The 15,166-nt window shown below is 43.3% G+C and overlaps 1 protein-coding gene across 1 annotated transcript in view; it reads left to right on the top strand.

Annotated features, from left to right (window-relative positions):
- Nucleotides 1–14,966, top strand: part of TACR3 (tachykinin receptor 3) — a 52,102-nt gene extending 37,136 nt beyond the window's left edge. The window contains exons 4-5 of the mRNA XM_063136096.1: nucleotides 6,941–7,137; nucleotides 14,651–14,966. Coding sequence (XP_062992166.1) covers nucleotides 6,941–7,137; nucleotides 14,651–14,966 — 513 coding nt within the window. The remainder of the gene's footprint in view (nucleotides 1–6,940; nucleotides 7,138–14,650) is intronic.
- Nucleotides 14,967–15,166: the final 200 nt, after the last annotated feature.

Raw genomic sequence — 15,166 nt, 5'->3', positions numbered from 1 at the left:
CCAGCAGCACTGGGTATTGCTTTTCAGTCCTCTAAAGATGCCATACTGTTGACAGACAAGTCAGCACTTTTGAAACTTTAGTCAGAGAAAAGTTTTTTGGTGTTTTTTTTAAAGGACATTATTATTATTATTATTATTATTATTATTATTATTATTATTATTATTTATATAGCACCATCAATGTACATGGTGCTGTACAGAGTAGAACAGTAAATAGCAAGACCCTGCCGCATAGGCTTACATTCTAATAAAATCATAATGAAACAATAAGGAGGGGAAGAAAATGGAAACAGGCACAGGGTAGGGTAAACAGGCACTGGGTAGGGTAAAACTAACCGTATAAAGTCAGAACAAAATCAAGTTTTAAAAGCTTTAAGAAAAAGAAAAGTTTTTAGCTGAGCTTTAAAAGCTGCGGTTGAACTTGTAGTTCTCAATTGTTCTGGAAGAGCGTTCCAGGCGTAAGGGGCAGCAGACGAAAATGGACGAAGCCGAGCAAGGGAAGTAGAGGCCCTTGGGCAGGCGAGAAACATGGCATCAGAGGAGCGAAGAGCACGAGCGGGGCAATAGTGTGAGAGGAGAGAGGAGAGATAGGAAGGAGCTAGACCGTGAAAAGCTTTGTAGGTCAACAGGAGAAGTTTATATTATGAAAACATTTCAGATGAATTTATATGAAACAGCATCACACGGCCCTAGTATTTTTTTTCTTTTAGTTTTCAAACTGATCTGTTTCATTGTTGTTGTTGACACCAATGGAGGAAGATGTGACATGGGACATGGGAGCACTTCTTTTGTGAGCAGCCACCCTTTAGCTATAATGTCTAGTTCTGCCTTAAAGGACTATCTTGTTTTCAGCCAATAAGTAGATTTCCATCATAAGTAGGTTTCCAACATCTCAATAACTTACGTTTCCATCAACTCTTTTAACATTTTTATAGGTAGCGGACATCAGAGATGGAAAAGCAGATTGTCCATGAACAAAAACTAAATATTTTCTCTCAGAATATGCTGCCTACTCTTTCAGGGGAAATATAATGCTCTTGTTGCTAAAAAACGTGTTAAATAGAGAAATGCACGCTGTTAAAATGTAGTGAAAGATAATCAGTGGTAAGGGCAAGGGGCAATATGGATGATTTCTAATGGTTGTTTATGGAGCTAAAGAAGCACTGATTAAAAGCAGTAGCATTATTCCTGTGAAAAACTCCTTTACTGATAAGACACCCGTCAGAGACAATTTAGCATCTCTGCAATCCTTGATTGAGCTAAAACGTCTCCCAGCCTCAACCTTGGCCTAGAGAGGGCTAACTCATCACAGAAGTCAACAGTTCTATGACACCACCTCCCCAGCTCAATAAATCTATCTCTTATCACTGTAACCTCCTCCAGTCCCCAGGAAACAGTGCTTGCTTTTTTTACTCGTCAATCTCCACCACTTGGACTGCCAGCTCTTGTTCTCCCACTCTATTTCATAGAACAGCTTCTGCAGCTTGGGCTCATTGCTTGTCACTGGATGCCTCCCACACCCACTTCCAGAACATCGTCATCATCTCCAGGTGGAGCACCGTCAGGTGGACCAGAATCTTTCACACCCCTGTCAAAGTTCAGCCTCCCAGTCCTCCAGATTTATAGCTGTGAAGCAATAAGTTAGCAATTGCTATGTTGAAAATCCTTGCATGAGAATGAACTGGAAGGGAACCATAGGCGTTACAAGATTGGATTTAAAATCAAAATAATGGAGGAGGCAAAAATGGCTGGAAAGGGTTAGGATGAATGATTTCATCCCAGATATATTTGAGTGTGGATGCTTTCATGTCCACTTCATGTCAATGTATCAAAACATATTACTGATTCCAATGTCTACTGCAGTGGTGGAGTGGTAAATGTTGGAGTGGCAGTCCCCATGGCCACAACCCCAAGGAGAGTCCCATATCCCATACATTGATCCATGTCCCAAATCTCATGCATTAACAGTTCCATATCAAGAAACTAAAGGTGTTTACTCTGCCAAGAGCAGGTCTATTTTTTAAAAAAAGTGGATGGGTCTTAATTGCCCATTGTAGACCCCAAAATACTTTTCATTACAACACGGAACAATATTGTTGGGAAAATCCATTCCCTCCCCCCCCCCACTGCCCTCCAGCTGTGCTGAAGATTGCAGCTAAGCTCAGAGGGAACAGGGAATTATAAGGGGTTGGCAGATGACATCAGCACCACTGCTAATAAAACATTGTCAGTCCTGCACCTCTGGGAGCCCTGGCTCCATTACACCAGTGGTCTCCAGTTTTTCATATCGCTATTGATGGTACTATTGCTTAGATCAGCAACTCACCACCAACACCACCATATGCCAACTTTGAGGTTGCTGAATAAGACCTGCATGCAGCAAAGCCACCTTGTCCAGGGCACCTTCCTCCATTGGGGAGGATGCAGGGCAAGCAAAGCCAAAGGTTTCAACCAGTGTATGGAGGAGTGGCTCTTCTGTGCACCAGCCAAGTTGGGGGCTGTCCTTAGCATGCTGTCCCCTTGGGGTTTCAGATATAATGTTGGATATCCCTCTCCTGCAGAGCAACCCTGTAGAGGGGAGGGATGACAGACAAGGCCTCTGCGGGCCAGATCAGGACCCCTGGTGGTCCAGATTAGGCATATCTGCTGGGTGTTGACAATTCTGGCATAGATTATACACACCAGCATCCCCATTTCCCCCCTGTGGCTGGAAACGGGATCCAGTGGAGGGCAGTGGCTCCGATGTCATGGAGCAGTGTTTCAGTAAGAACCAGTCAGAACTCTAAAGGAGCTATCCAAGGTGCTAAAACCTATCCCCCCAAATTCAGTCAATACATTGCCCCACTGATATCAGAGTCACTTGCCCCACTGATGACATCACTCAAGGGCTTGGATTTGCCTCAGTGGCCTTCGCAAAGGACATTGTAAGAATAAATGCATGGAGTTATCTGAGCAGATGCAATCTTTATTCTTGGGTTCCTAAATTCCAACTGCAGTAGTTGGTAGAAGGGTATCCTTTGTTTTGTCATTTCTATCTCACTTAATGAGCCTGGCAGAAGCACATCGCTAAATGTGCAGTGACACAGGTCGCAGCTCTGGGAAAACATATTTCTGAGAGTCTCAAATAGCGGTTTATTAAAAGCCTTCCATCATACTACCCTACGTAAGGTGCAAATGAATAAGGCCCATGGGAAAACATGAAGACATGAGCAAACCTATTTTTAATGTTGCCAGCCATGACTCTTTGCTACAGTGTCATCATCCTGGGGCAGAGAGAGAGGACCACAAAGATTTGTAACATTGAAAAACACAAAGGCAAAAATAAGTTCCTCCAAAGGAAAAGGATTTTTGTTTCTGTTGAGGTCCACATTCCCTCAGAGGAAATCTGTCAGGGGCTGCATGCCACCAGTGGTGAACATAAGAACATAAGAAGAGCCATGCTGGATCGGGACAAGAGTCCATCTGGTCCAGCACTCTGTTCACACAGTGGCCAACCAGCCATCAGCCAGGCATGAACAAGCAGGACATGGTGCAACAGCACCCTCCTACCCATGTTCTGCTAGGTCTCTCTCTCTCTCTCTCTCTCTCTCTCTCTCTCTCTCTCTCTCTCTCTCTCTCTCTCTCTCCCTCCCTCCCTCCCTCCCTCCCTCCCTCCCTCCCTGTTGATGGGAGGAAACAACAGATTGTTCCTCCCAGATCTCAACTGATAGCTTGCAGAAGACTTTTAAAATTAGACTGAGGTTTAATTTCAGGTTTCCCAGCACTGCTCCAAATGATGCCCATCTGGGGAAGATGAGATTGCACATGCCACAGTCATCCCACAGCATCTTATTTTAGTGTATCTTCTGGTGCCGATCTTTTTTTTAACTTCTAGGTTTTGCATCAAAGAAAACCATAATTTTGTCTTCCTATTCATTACATAATAACCCAAAGTTTTTCTTTCATAGCTATACTCTGATCCTATGAGAGCCTTTGGACTTTCATTCCATATTCTCTTTAAGTAATTGCATTTGAAGAAGAGGAAAGGAATGAAGTTAAGACGTCCCAATCAATTTCAGCATTCCCAAGAGGGGGACAGTTTGTTGCTTTATAAGTCAAGACTGCTATTTTATTCATTCACTCACTCACTCAATTTGTATCTGACTTTTCAACCAAGCAATCCTCAAAGTGGCTAGACAGGATATTTAAAGATTTAGAAATCTATTTAAAATTAAAACAATAAGAACATGAGAAGAGCAGTACTGGATCAGACCAAAGGCCTATATAGTCCAGCATTCTGACAGCACAGTGACCAACCAGTTACCTCTGGAAAGCCCTAACAGGATGTGAGTACAATAGCAGTCCCCCATTCATGTTCCCCAGCAAAAGATATACAGTGGCATACTGGCTTTGATACTGGAAGCAATATATAGCCACTGTTGCACGTAGTCATTGATACTTGATAGCCTTATCCATGAATGTGACTAATCCCCTTTTAAAGCTATCCAAGCTGGTGACCATCACCATATCTTGTAGTAGTGAATTCCATAGTTTAACTATGTGCTTTTTTAAGATGTTCTTTTATCTGTCCTGAATCTCCTACTAATCAGCTTCATGGGTTTCTTGGATTATGAAAGAGTGAGAAAAATGTCTCCTCATCCACGTTCTCCACACCATGCATAATTTTATACAGCTGGATCCTGTCGTTTCCCCCCCCCCCCTTTTGCCTTTTTCTAAACTAAAATGCTCCAAATGTTGTGACCTTTCCTCACAGGGGAGTTGCTCCAGACCATCCATCAATTCAGTTGACCTTTTCTACATCTTTTCCTACTCTATAATATCCTTTCTTAAGTGTGGTGACCAGAACCGTAACACAGTACTCCAAGTGTGGTTGCACCATAGATTTGTTTAAGGGCATTAATATATTCGTAGTTTTATTTTATTTTTTTATGCCTTTCCTAATGATGACCCCTAAAATGGAAATTGCCTTCTTAATTTTTAAAGTTTTTTTTATTTTATTTTATTGAAAACATTCCTTGCCCGCCTTTCAAGGCGGAAGCCCTCTCAAGGCACTTACATAAAAGCAGTTAAAAAATTTAAAGCACTAAAAACATAAAGACGATAAAATAGCAATAAAAGCAATGATATAAAAGCCAACAATAAAACCAACAACAACGGCAATAGCAGTTACAACAGCAGTCATATTAAAAGAAGGCTTTGCTAAAATAATAAGTTTTCAAGGCTCTTTGTAATCCTTTTTGTTAACCAGCCCACATAAGTTTGTGCTGGCCACCTCGCTGCCCACCCCTAACTCCAAATCATTTACACACAAATTTAAAATCCCCGTTCCTGATACAGATCCTTGGGAATGCCCATTGTTTACCTCCCTCCATTGCAAGAACTGACTATTTATTAAGGTGAGTAATCCATAACTTATCGAGCCTCGTGTGGCGCAGAGTGCTAAAGCAGCAGTTTCTGCAGCTGAAACTCTCCCCATGGCCTGAGTTCGATCCCAGCGGAAGCTGGTTTCAGGCAGCCGGCTCGGGTCGACTCAGCCTTCCATCCTCCCAAGGTCGGTAAAATGAGGACCCAGCTAGCTGGGGGAAAGGTAATAACGGCCGGGGAAGGCAACGGCAAACCACCCCGCTATAAGGCCTGCCAAGAAAACGTCAGCGAAAGCTGGCGTCCCTCCAAGAGTCAGGAATGACTCAGTGCTTGCACGAGAGGTTCCTTTCCTTTTCTTTCAATCCATAACTTACAAGAGGGAGAGAGCTTTCATTCTGAATCCATGGAAGAGGTCTACCTTCACAAACCATGAGGAAAAACAAACACAGATGGCAGCTCTTTCCTATATCAGGAGGGCAAGTAGATCACGAAATGTGTATGTACAATTTGTGTAGGTTGGAGTTAGTGCAGTTCCCAGGTTTTCAGGGGCCCTTGGGCAATGGGCCCCTCCCTTGGTGAGTTTGCCTTCTCCCCACCATTGGCACCAGCTGCTCTTGGTCCTCAACCTCTTCTCATCATTGCTACCACTTCCTTGCTTGACAGGCAGGGAGGCAGTGTGGGAGTAGGCCATTGTGTGTACTGCTCCTCCTCACCATTGTCTGCAAGAGGCAGGTGAACAATCAAGTGAAGAGGAAGAGCAACTCCAGAGGGCTGTTATCAGTGGTCCCTTGCTGGGGTGTGGACCTTTGGCAGGTAGCCAAACATGCCTGCCCTTTATATCAGCCCTGGTTAGAGTGTGGGGTGGTCTCAAAACGTGTGTGTGTGTGTGTTTCATATGTATGTATTGAAATTGATATATTCAAATCTATGTAGCTCCAGTTTTTTTCTTCTCCTCTGTGGTTTTGTTTTGTTTTATTGAAATTTGACAATAACAAATCATATAAAAATGAATGAGGGAACATTCTCATCCTAATTTGCAGGGCTACTCCTGAAAAATTATCATTGAAGTGGAGGGGTGTTTCACTTTTTATCATGAAACACACATCCCAACCCTAGGTATAACTCACAGGATCATAAAAGTAGAAAAGTGCAAAAGGTCATCTAGTTCAGCCCTGATACATAGCAGGCCCGTCTATTCATGAGTGCCCCTTGGGCCAACTGTAGCAATGCAGGCAACAATGCAACCACTAGCAAAGAGAAAATGTACTGCAAAAAAGCAGTTGCTCATACTAAGCCTTACGGGGAGCATAGCTTGGTGACTCATTCATCCTCCACTCCCTGGCCCAGTTCCATATCATAATGTTCTGTATTATCGGAGCAAAGCAAAACCAAACCTGGCAAACATTTGTCACTTTTTGGCATTCTGTTTTGCCTCTTTCCATGATCATCCATATGTTCAGAATGTTGATTTCTCTAGAATTCTGGCAGCTGTGCATTGGCAACATTAACAGAATGGCTTTGCAAAGAATGGAAAGGCCCTCGACGGCTGTCAAAGATGGCATTTCTCTTTCTCCAGGTGGTCAAAATGATGATCGTCGTGGTGCTGACATTTGCAGTCTGCTGGCTGCCGTACCACATTTACTTTATAGTGACTGGTATCTATGAGAATTTGAACCGGTGGAAATATATCCAACAAATCTACCTGGCCACCTTTTGGCTTGCCATGAGTTCAACCATGTACAATCCCATTATCTACTGCTGCCTCAATAAAAGGTAAGAATAGTTTCTAAATTCCTTAACCATTTATGACTAATTTAAGAATCACCTGTCAGATCTGGGGTGGGGGGGTGGTAGGAACCGGGCATTTTCTTTCCAGTCATCATATTGTCACATCAAGAAAAGGAAAATCAAGAAAATGGTAAAGAGAAGAACATAAGAAGAGCCATGCTGGATCAGACCAAGGGTCCATTTAGTCCAGCACTCTGTTCACACAGTGGCCAACCAGCCATCGGCCAGGGATGAACAAGCAGGACATGGTGCAACAGCACCCTCCCACCCATGTTCCCCAGCAACTGGTGCACACAGGCTTACTGCATCGAATACTGGAGATAGCACACAACCATCAGGGCTAGTAGTCATTGATAGCCTTCACCTCCAGGAATTTATCCAACCCCCTTTTAAAGCCATCCAAATTGGTGGCCATCACTACATCCTGTGGTACTGAGTTCCATAGTTTAACTCTGCGCTGTGTGAAGAAGTACTTCCTTTTCTCTGCCCTGAATCTCCCACCGGTCAGCTTCATGGGATGACCCCTGGTTCCAGTATTTTGGGAGAGGGAGAAAAATGTCTCCCTATCCACATTCTCCTTACCATGCATAATTTTGTACACTTCTATCATGTCTCCCCTTAGCCTTCTTTTTTCCAAGCTAAACAATCCCAGTTGATGTAACCTTCCCTCATAGGGGAGATGTTCCAGCCCCTTAATCATTTTAGTTGCCCTTTTCTGCACTTTTTCCAGCTCTATACTATCCTTTTTAGGTGTGGTGGCCAGAACTGTATACAGTATTCTAAGTGTGGATGTACCATAGATTGTATAAAGGCAGTATGATACTGGCCATTTTATTCTCAATTCCTTTTCTTATAATGCCTAACATGGGGTTTGCCTTCTTTACAGTGGTCACACACTGGGTGGACATTTTCACTGAGCTGTCCCAAGATCTCTTTCTTGTTTAGTCACCACCAGCTCAGTTCCCATTAGGTTATACTTGAAGTTAGGGAGGGGGTGCGCCCCAAAATGCATCACCTTACACTTGCTTACATTGAACCGCATCTGCCATTTGGATGCCCACTCTCCCAGCTTGGAGAGATCCCCTTGGAGCTCTTTACAATCCCTTTGTGTTTTAACAACCCTAAAATGATTTGGTGTCATCTGCAAACTTGGCCACTTCACTGCTCACTACACATCATTTATGAACAAGTTGAAAAGAATTGGTGCCAATACCAATCCCTGTGGGACCCCACTATTTACTTCCCTCCATCGGGAGAATTGACCATTTATTGACCAAGGTATCAACTGTAGATTCCCCCATTATATAATGTCTTGGGTATCCAAACATCTTACAGCAAATGCATAGAAACATACACTTCTGCCTTGATTTGTCCATCTATGATAATTGGTTTCTGTTCTCTTGTCACTTTTACACAAGATTTGGTCCATTGCAGCACACAGAGCATCTGGTGGGGAACCAGGCAGCTAGTTAGTTCCTCCACAGATACACAAAATGCATACAAGACCATTTGTTGCTAGTGTTAAACAACTGGGACTGAGAACCCCTTGCCTATCTACTGCAAATTAGCCAGCGATCCAAAAGTGGATCCCAGCCTACTAGCTGCCTAACCCTGGCCTATGCCATGGCATTGATTCTACCTTCACCTGACATGAAGGTGAATAACCCTTACCTGAAAGCCAGCAAAAACTGAGCACAGTTGAACATACTTCCAAGTAAGCATTTATTGGAACAGGATACAAGAGAAAAAGCATGAAAGGTGCAGTCCTGTGGGGATGACCATAAGCCTCTGAACTTGGAGGGCTCACTCTGCCATCTACGGCAGAGTGGGAGGAATGTCAGAGGCAGTCTTCACCTCTGTGCTCCTCTTGCTCTGCATTTCAGCAGGATGTGCTTTTTTGCCCATATAGCTGAGGCATTGGGGAGGAAGAGGGAAGGAGGCTGGGAAGGCCAGAGGATTCCTCAAAAGCCGGACTCCCCAGTCCTGTCCCCTCTCTGCCCATTAGAACTCCCCTTTTACCTTCCCTCCAAGGTTGCTTTTGCGACCTCAGGGAGGCAGCTGGCGTGGTTCTCTCTGCACTGACTGTGAGGAGGAGGAGGAGGAGGGGAGCTCTTACTCCTGGGTCCAAGGTAGAGCACTGACTCTGACCTTGGATCCAACAATCTGAACTATCCTATGCCCCCCTCCCGATGCTGTCTACGAGCAGTAGGATTGCTCTCTAATTCACAAATGGAATCAGCACCTAATTCAATATTGAGTAACTGTTATAGAATTTGTTTTGAAATCTCTTTGAGAAGAGTCCCAAATAGCACATTCTAATTGCTATGGCATGAGTCCAAATATTTTAAGTTGATTGCAAAAACCTAATGAACACATATTTCAGCATCCTGATCAAACACCTGTATGTTGCAATCTCATTTAACATACACCAGGATTTGCATCTGGTATAGAAACACTGATCTCTTGTTCCCCCTACTTCCTCATCAGAACAGAATATGGGCTTATGCATTTTTAATGCTTACTGGAATCTGAAACATTCATGATGAAGTTATTTAGTAATTAATTTTCAGAGTGAGCTTCATTTCCCAGTACTTTTATTCACAGCATTTTTATTTATATCAGTGCTATGTGCACTCAAGATAATCTTAGGTATGAATGGGACAATCTCTGTTCAAATGAGAAGCATCTGACCAGCTGTACTCTCAGCATGGAGCTAAATGAAGTCAGTGGTGCCCAGGGATGAACAGATCAGCCTGTTCCCATATAATGATAAAATACTAGAGTTGGAAGGGGCCTATAAGGCCACCGAATCCAGTCCATTCCATTTCATATGTCCATTCCATCCTGTTTCCTCTGAATTTTTAAAAATAGCACAAAAAATTGCATTTTAAAAATTGCATTTTAAATTGTATGCATTTTCTCTCAAAATATACATTTTTAGGCATTATCTTCTAAAAATAGGTACAGATGCATTTCTCCCTAAAATATGCATTTTTGTATTCATTGCAAAATTCAGAGGAGTGCACGATCCGAGGGATAACTTTTTCTGAACAGTGTATTAGTCTGGCAAGTGCAAATTAGGTTAGTTCACAGTCCAGTCAACTGCACTCTTGGTGATCAGACGCCCTTGAACTCGGAGGCATCCGATAATCCAGTGCAGGGCAGGAGCAGCAGCAGAGGCAATCTTCGCCTCCCCTTCCCCCACGCCCCCCCACCCCCCCGTAGATTTTGCTGGTCAGGCTTTTCAGCCTATCTAGTGAACGTGCTTCCAAAGGGAAGGGAAGGAGGCTGGAGAAGGCTCAGGATTTATTTATTTATTTATTTATTTATTTATTTATTTATTACATTTTTATACCGCCCAATAGCCGAAGCTCTCTGGGCGGTTCACAAAAATTAAAACCATCATAAAACAACCAACAAGTTAAAAACACAAATACAAAATACAATATAAAAAGCACAACCAGGATAAAACCACGCAGCAAAATTGATATAAAGTTAAAATACAGAGTTAAAACAGTATAATTTAAATTTAAGTTAAAATTAAGTGTTCAAATACTGAGTGAATAAAAAGGTCTTCAGCTGGCGACGAAAGCAGTACAGTGTAGGCGCCAGGCGGACCTCTCTGGGGAGCTCGTTCCACAACCGGGGTGCCACAGCGGAGAAAGCCCTCCTCCTATTAGCCACCTGCCTCACTTCCTTTGGCAGGGGCTCACGGAGAAGGGCCCCTGTAGATGATCTTAAGGTCTGGGTAGGTACATATGGGAGGAGGCGTTCCTTCAAATAACGTGGCCCCAAACCGTTTAGGGCTTTAAATGTCAATACCAGCACTTTGAATCGGGCCCGGACCTGGACTGGCAGCCAATGAAGTTGTAAAAGGACTGGCGTAATGTGATCTCGCCAGCCAGTCCCTGTTAGTAAACGGGCTGCCCTGTTTTGTACCAGCTGAAGCTTCCGGACCGTTTTCAAAGGCAGCCCCACGTATAACGCATTGCAGTAATCCAAACGAGAGGTTATCAGAGCATGGATAACTGTAGCTGTAGGATAACTCATACCATGTCCTCTCCAGTCCCCTCCCCACCCCGCCCACTGGAACGCCCCCTTTTTCTCCTCCTTTGAGGTTGCTTTTCCAACCTCAGAGCACAGCCAGTGTGGTTCTTTCCATGCTTTCAGCAAGGGGGGGAGAGAGGAGGCTTTTGTTTCTGACTCCCCATTCCAAGGTCAGAGCACTGTCTCCAACCTTGGAATCATGAATCCGAACAATCCTACAGTCCACCGGATGTGTGACCAATCAACATTATCCAGCATTCCTAGCAGTGCCATCAGGTAGGACTTTGGGCTGCACTCCGCAGAATGAACAGGAGGTTCCTCAAATGCAGCAGGGCTGGCTTACCACGTTTTGAAGTAAGCGAAGTAATACACATCAGCATCTAAAGAGGATGACCCTGTAAGAGTCTAAAATTACCTATCTGCACTCTGTGGAGGTTGGTGGCTCCAATGTCAGTGGGGTGATGAATCCGCTCCTGGTTTCATTTAGAACCAAGAGCAGATTCACCATCTCACTGACCTCAGAGCCACCAGCCACTACTGATTGAAGGCCATTTTATACCTTTAGCAGAATTAACTAACAAAACTTTTCCTAAACTGTACTATTTCAAGCTGGAGGTGGAAGAGGGATTACATTTTAGAGTGCTGCCCCTATAAGAGAGAGTGAGAGAGAGAGAGGTGATGTGTCGGTGAGAAAAATTCAGAATAATTTCTGAGTACATCCATGACATCCTCATTTTCAACATGCAGGGAGTTTGTTTATTTAAAGCACAACTCTCCACTGTCTGTATGATACGATTCAGTCTAGGAAAACATACTAATTCTACTGAATGTATTTACTGGCCCAAAATCTATCCAAAGGGATTGAAAATAAATAAAGTTAATTCACTACATTTCATGTGATCATCACCACCCCGTGGATGAGCTGCAGCTTCCTGATGGCTGTGCAGAATCGTGTGCCAATTGCCTTGAAAGCAGACATAAAGCGTCATTGGGGTTGCTACCTTTGACAGTCGGAAATTCAACAGGTGAAGGTTTTCTTGTCATTGCACTTGAATCACAACCTTTCTGTTGGAGTGCAGTGGCTTCAGAATGGGAAACAAGCAGCAAATTCCTCCTCCAATACAAAGTATGTTGAACGGCACTGAGCAAGTCACTATATGTCAGGCTGAGCTACATCTCAGGATTGTTATGAAGTTAAAACGCTCCTCTGCAGTGGGATATAAATGCAACTAACAAACGCTAGGAAAAGCTTCAGCCTGTTCTGGCTAGCTTTTCCCTCAAGGAATACCGTCAAGTGTACCATCTGAAATTATTTCGAATTATAGACACGGATACCCTTCGTTACTGAGTTGGATAACGCTTTAAGGACTACCAGATTTATTGCTTTGCAAGCAAATGCCACAATAGATCTGTTTGCCTTGATGGTGCTCCATAAGATTCTCCATTGTGTTTACTATAACAGAATTACACAGTTTCCTCTTCCACTGGAATTGGCCTTAAGAACTGATCCAAGATTTCTTATAATATAATTGCTCCTTTGGCTTTCCGCAGCCTCATTACTTGTTCCCTGGCCTGGGAAATAATTTTAAAATCCCCCAATTGGCCTCTGAGCTGCCTTTTAATTTTCATCTGACTTTGACACAGCCACTTTTAAGATACGACCATCCAAATGTTCCAGCCAAACCACATCACTCTCCTTGTTTTTCAGTGCCAGGATTCTTCCTTGGAAAATATGTATGACTAGTAAAGAAAACAATGTATCTGTCCATATGTGGGGTATCTTTCCTTTCCTACTGAGTAAACATAGACCATGTGATTGCTGGTAAGGGATGTGTGAGAATTTTGTTTCAGCTCACAAATCATCCAAACTTGCCCCATTTGCAACCCTGAATGCAAATGCAGCTGGGAGCACATTTTTTTGGGAAAAGTTTCACACATTCCCAAACCTGCTATCGCATTCGAAAAATACACTTTAAAAAATATGTATTTGAAATGTGGATTTAAAAAAATACTTGTTTTTATGCTTTGCTCACATTTCCCATTTGAACAAAGTGAAAAACAGATCACAACCAGAAACAGGAGTGGGCAAAATTGAGCTTAGAAGTAGTGTGACTATATGGAAAGGAGGACTGTCTCCTGTATCTTTAACCATGCATGCAGCACTTGGTGAAATTCCCTCTTCATCACAACAGTTAAAGCTGCAGGAGGCCTGCCCTCTTGACGAGATACAAAAGAGGGCAGGGCTCCTGCAGCTTTAACTGTTGTGATGAAGAGGAGACTTCAGTTGGTGCTGCATGCATACAAATGACACCTGCTGAAATTCTCTTTTCTATGCAACTCTTAAAGATACAGGAGCCCTGTCCTCATTTCCATATGGTCACCCTAAACTAAGAAGTGACGTTCAAGAGGATTTAAATGAAGATTGAACATCCCTGGTTCTTTAAACATTATTGCTGGTTGCTTTATAATCGGGATGTTTATATAGCCTGATACCTAACCTGAGCCTTTATAAGTCAAATTAAAAAGTCAAATAAACACACACATACACACACAAACAACAAGAGGATTTGCATGCATACAAAGGCCACAAGATTTTGAGAAGTGGGATCTAGTAAAGCTCCATGCCAGTTTACACCATGAAAAACTCAAGCAGACCCTTCAGAATTCAATCAAATGAAAGGGTTAAAATATGAAGCTAAAAGGCCAATTTGTTAGTAATTGAGCAACATTGAATTTTAGAGCTGGAAGAGACCTTGGAGGTCATCTAGTCAAAACCCCTGGTCCAGGTGGGCTTTACCTTGCAGGATGCACTTACAGCATCCTGACAAATGGCCATCAATCTCTGCTTAAATATATCCAGTGATGAAGAACTCACCACCTCCCAAGACAATCCCATTGTTATACGGCTCTCACTTTTAGGAAATTTCTCCTAATGTTAAGCCAAAATCTGGGTCCTTGCAATTTCCACCCATTGGTTCCAGTTCTGCCCTTGGGAGCAAAAGAGAATAAGTCTGCTCCACCTTCTGCATGACAGCCTTTCTGATATTTGAACACCAGTATCGTGTCTCCCCTTAATCTTCTCTTCTCTTCTCCAGGCTAACCACACCCAGCCCTTTCAACCGTTCCTCATAGGACTTGGTTTCCGGGGCCCCTCACCATCCTGACTGCTCTCCTGTGGAGGCATTCCAGTTCATCTACATCAGCCTTCCCCAACCTGATGCTCTCCAGATGTTTTGGACTACAACTTCCATCATCCCTATGGAAGATGAGAGTTGTAGTCCAACACATTTGGATGACACGAGGTTGGGGAAGGCTAGTCTACATCCTTCTTAAAATGCTGCATCCAGATGCCTACTGTTTGATGAAGTGTTCTGCACTAAAGATTTCTGACAAAATTGGTCATATATCAAGTAATATAGCATCCGCTGTGCTTGGGTTTCTTTGTTTTCAGGTTCCGAGCAGGTTTCAAGAGAGCTTTCCAGTGGTGTCCTTTCATTGAAGTTTCTAGTTATGATGAACTGGAGCTCAAGACGACCAGGTTCAATCCAACCAGACAAAGTAGCTTATACACAGTTTCCAGAATGGAATCCAGCATGTCTGTAGTATTTGACCCCAATGATGGAGAAAGCACCAAGGCCAACCGCAAGAAACGGGCTCCTTCACAGGAAGCCAGCTTCAATGGCTGCTCACGCAGGAGCTCCAAAGCTACGTCAACTGTGTCAAGTTACGTCAACTCTCCATATACGTCAGTAGACGAGTACTCTTAGAGCCTTAAGTGAATGTATGATGGATGTGGGAGAAAGCAGTATTGCTAATGATTAAGACAATGCTATTCTGCCTTAGAACCAAACATCCAAGCTTCTGGAAGGCAACCAGGCATCAGATCCTGAGCACTGATTGCATGTGTATATATCTATTTATGTCATCTTAAGCCTTCTTTGGCCCAAATTGTCTTTGTGCTTTCAAA

Source organism: Elgaria multicarinata, chromosome 10 (genome assembly GCF_023053635.1).
Source record: "Elgaria multicarinata webbii isolate HBS135686 ecotype San Diego chromosome 10, rElgMul1.1.pri, whole genome shotgun sequence".
NCBI lineage: Eukaryota > Metazoa > Chordata > Lepidosauria > Squamata > Anguidae > Elgaria > Elgaria multicarinata.
Note: the sequence above shows the minus strand (reverse complement) of the source record. Positions and strands in the feature narration are given on the sequence as shown.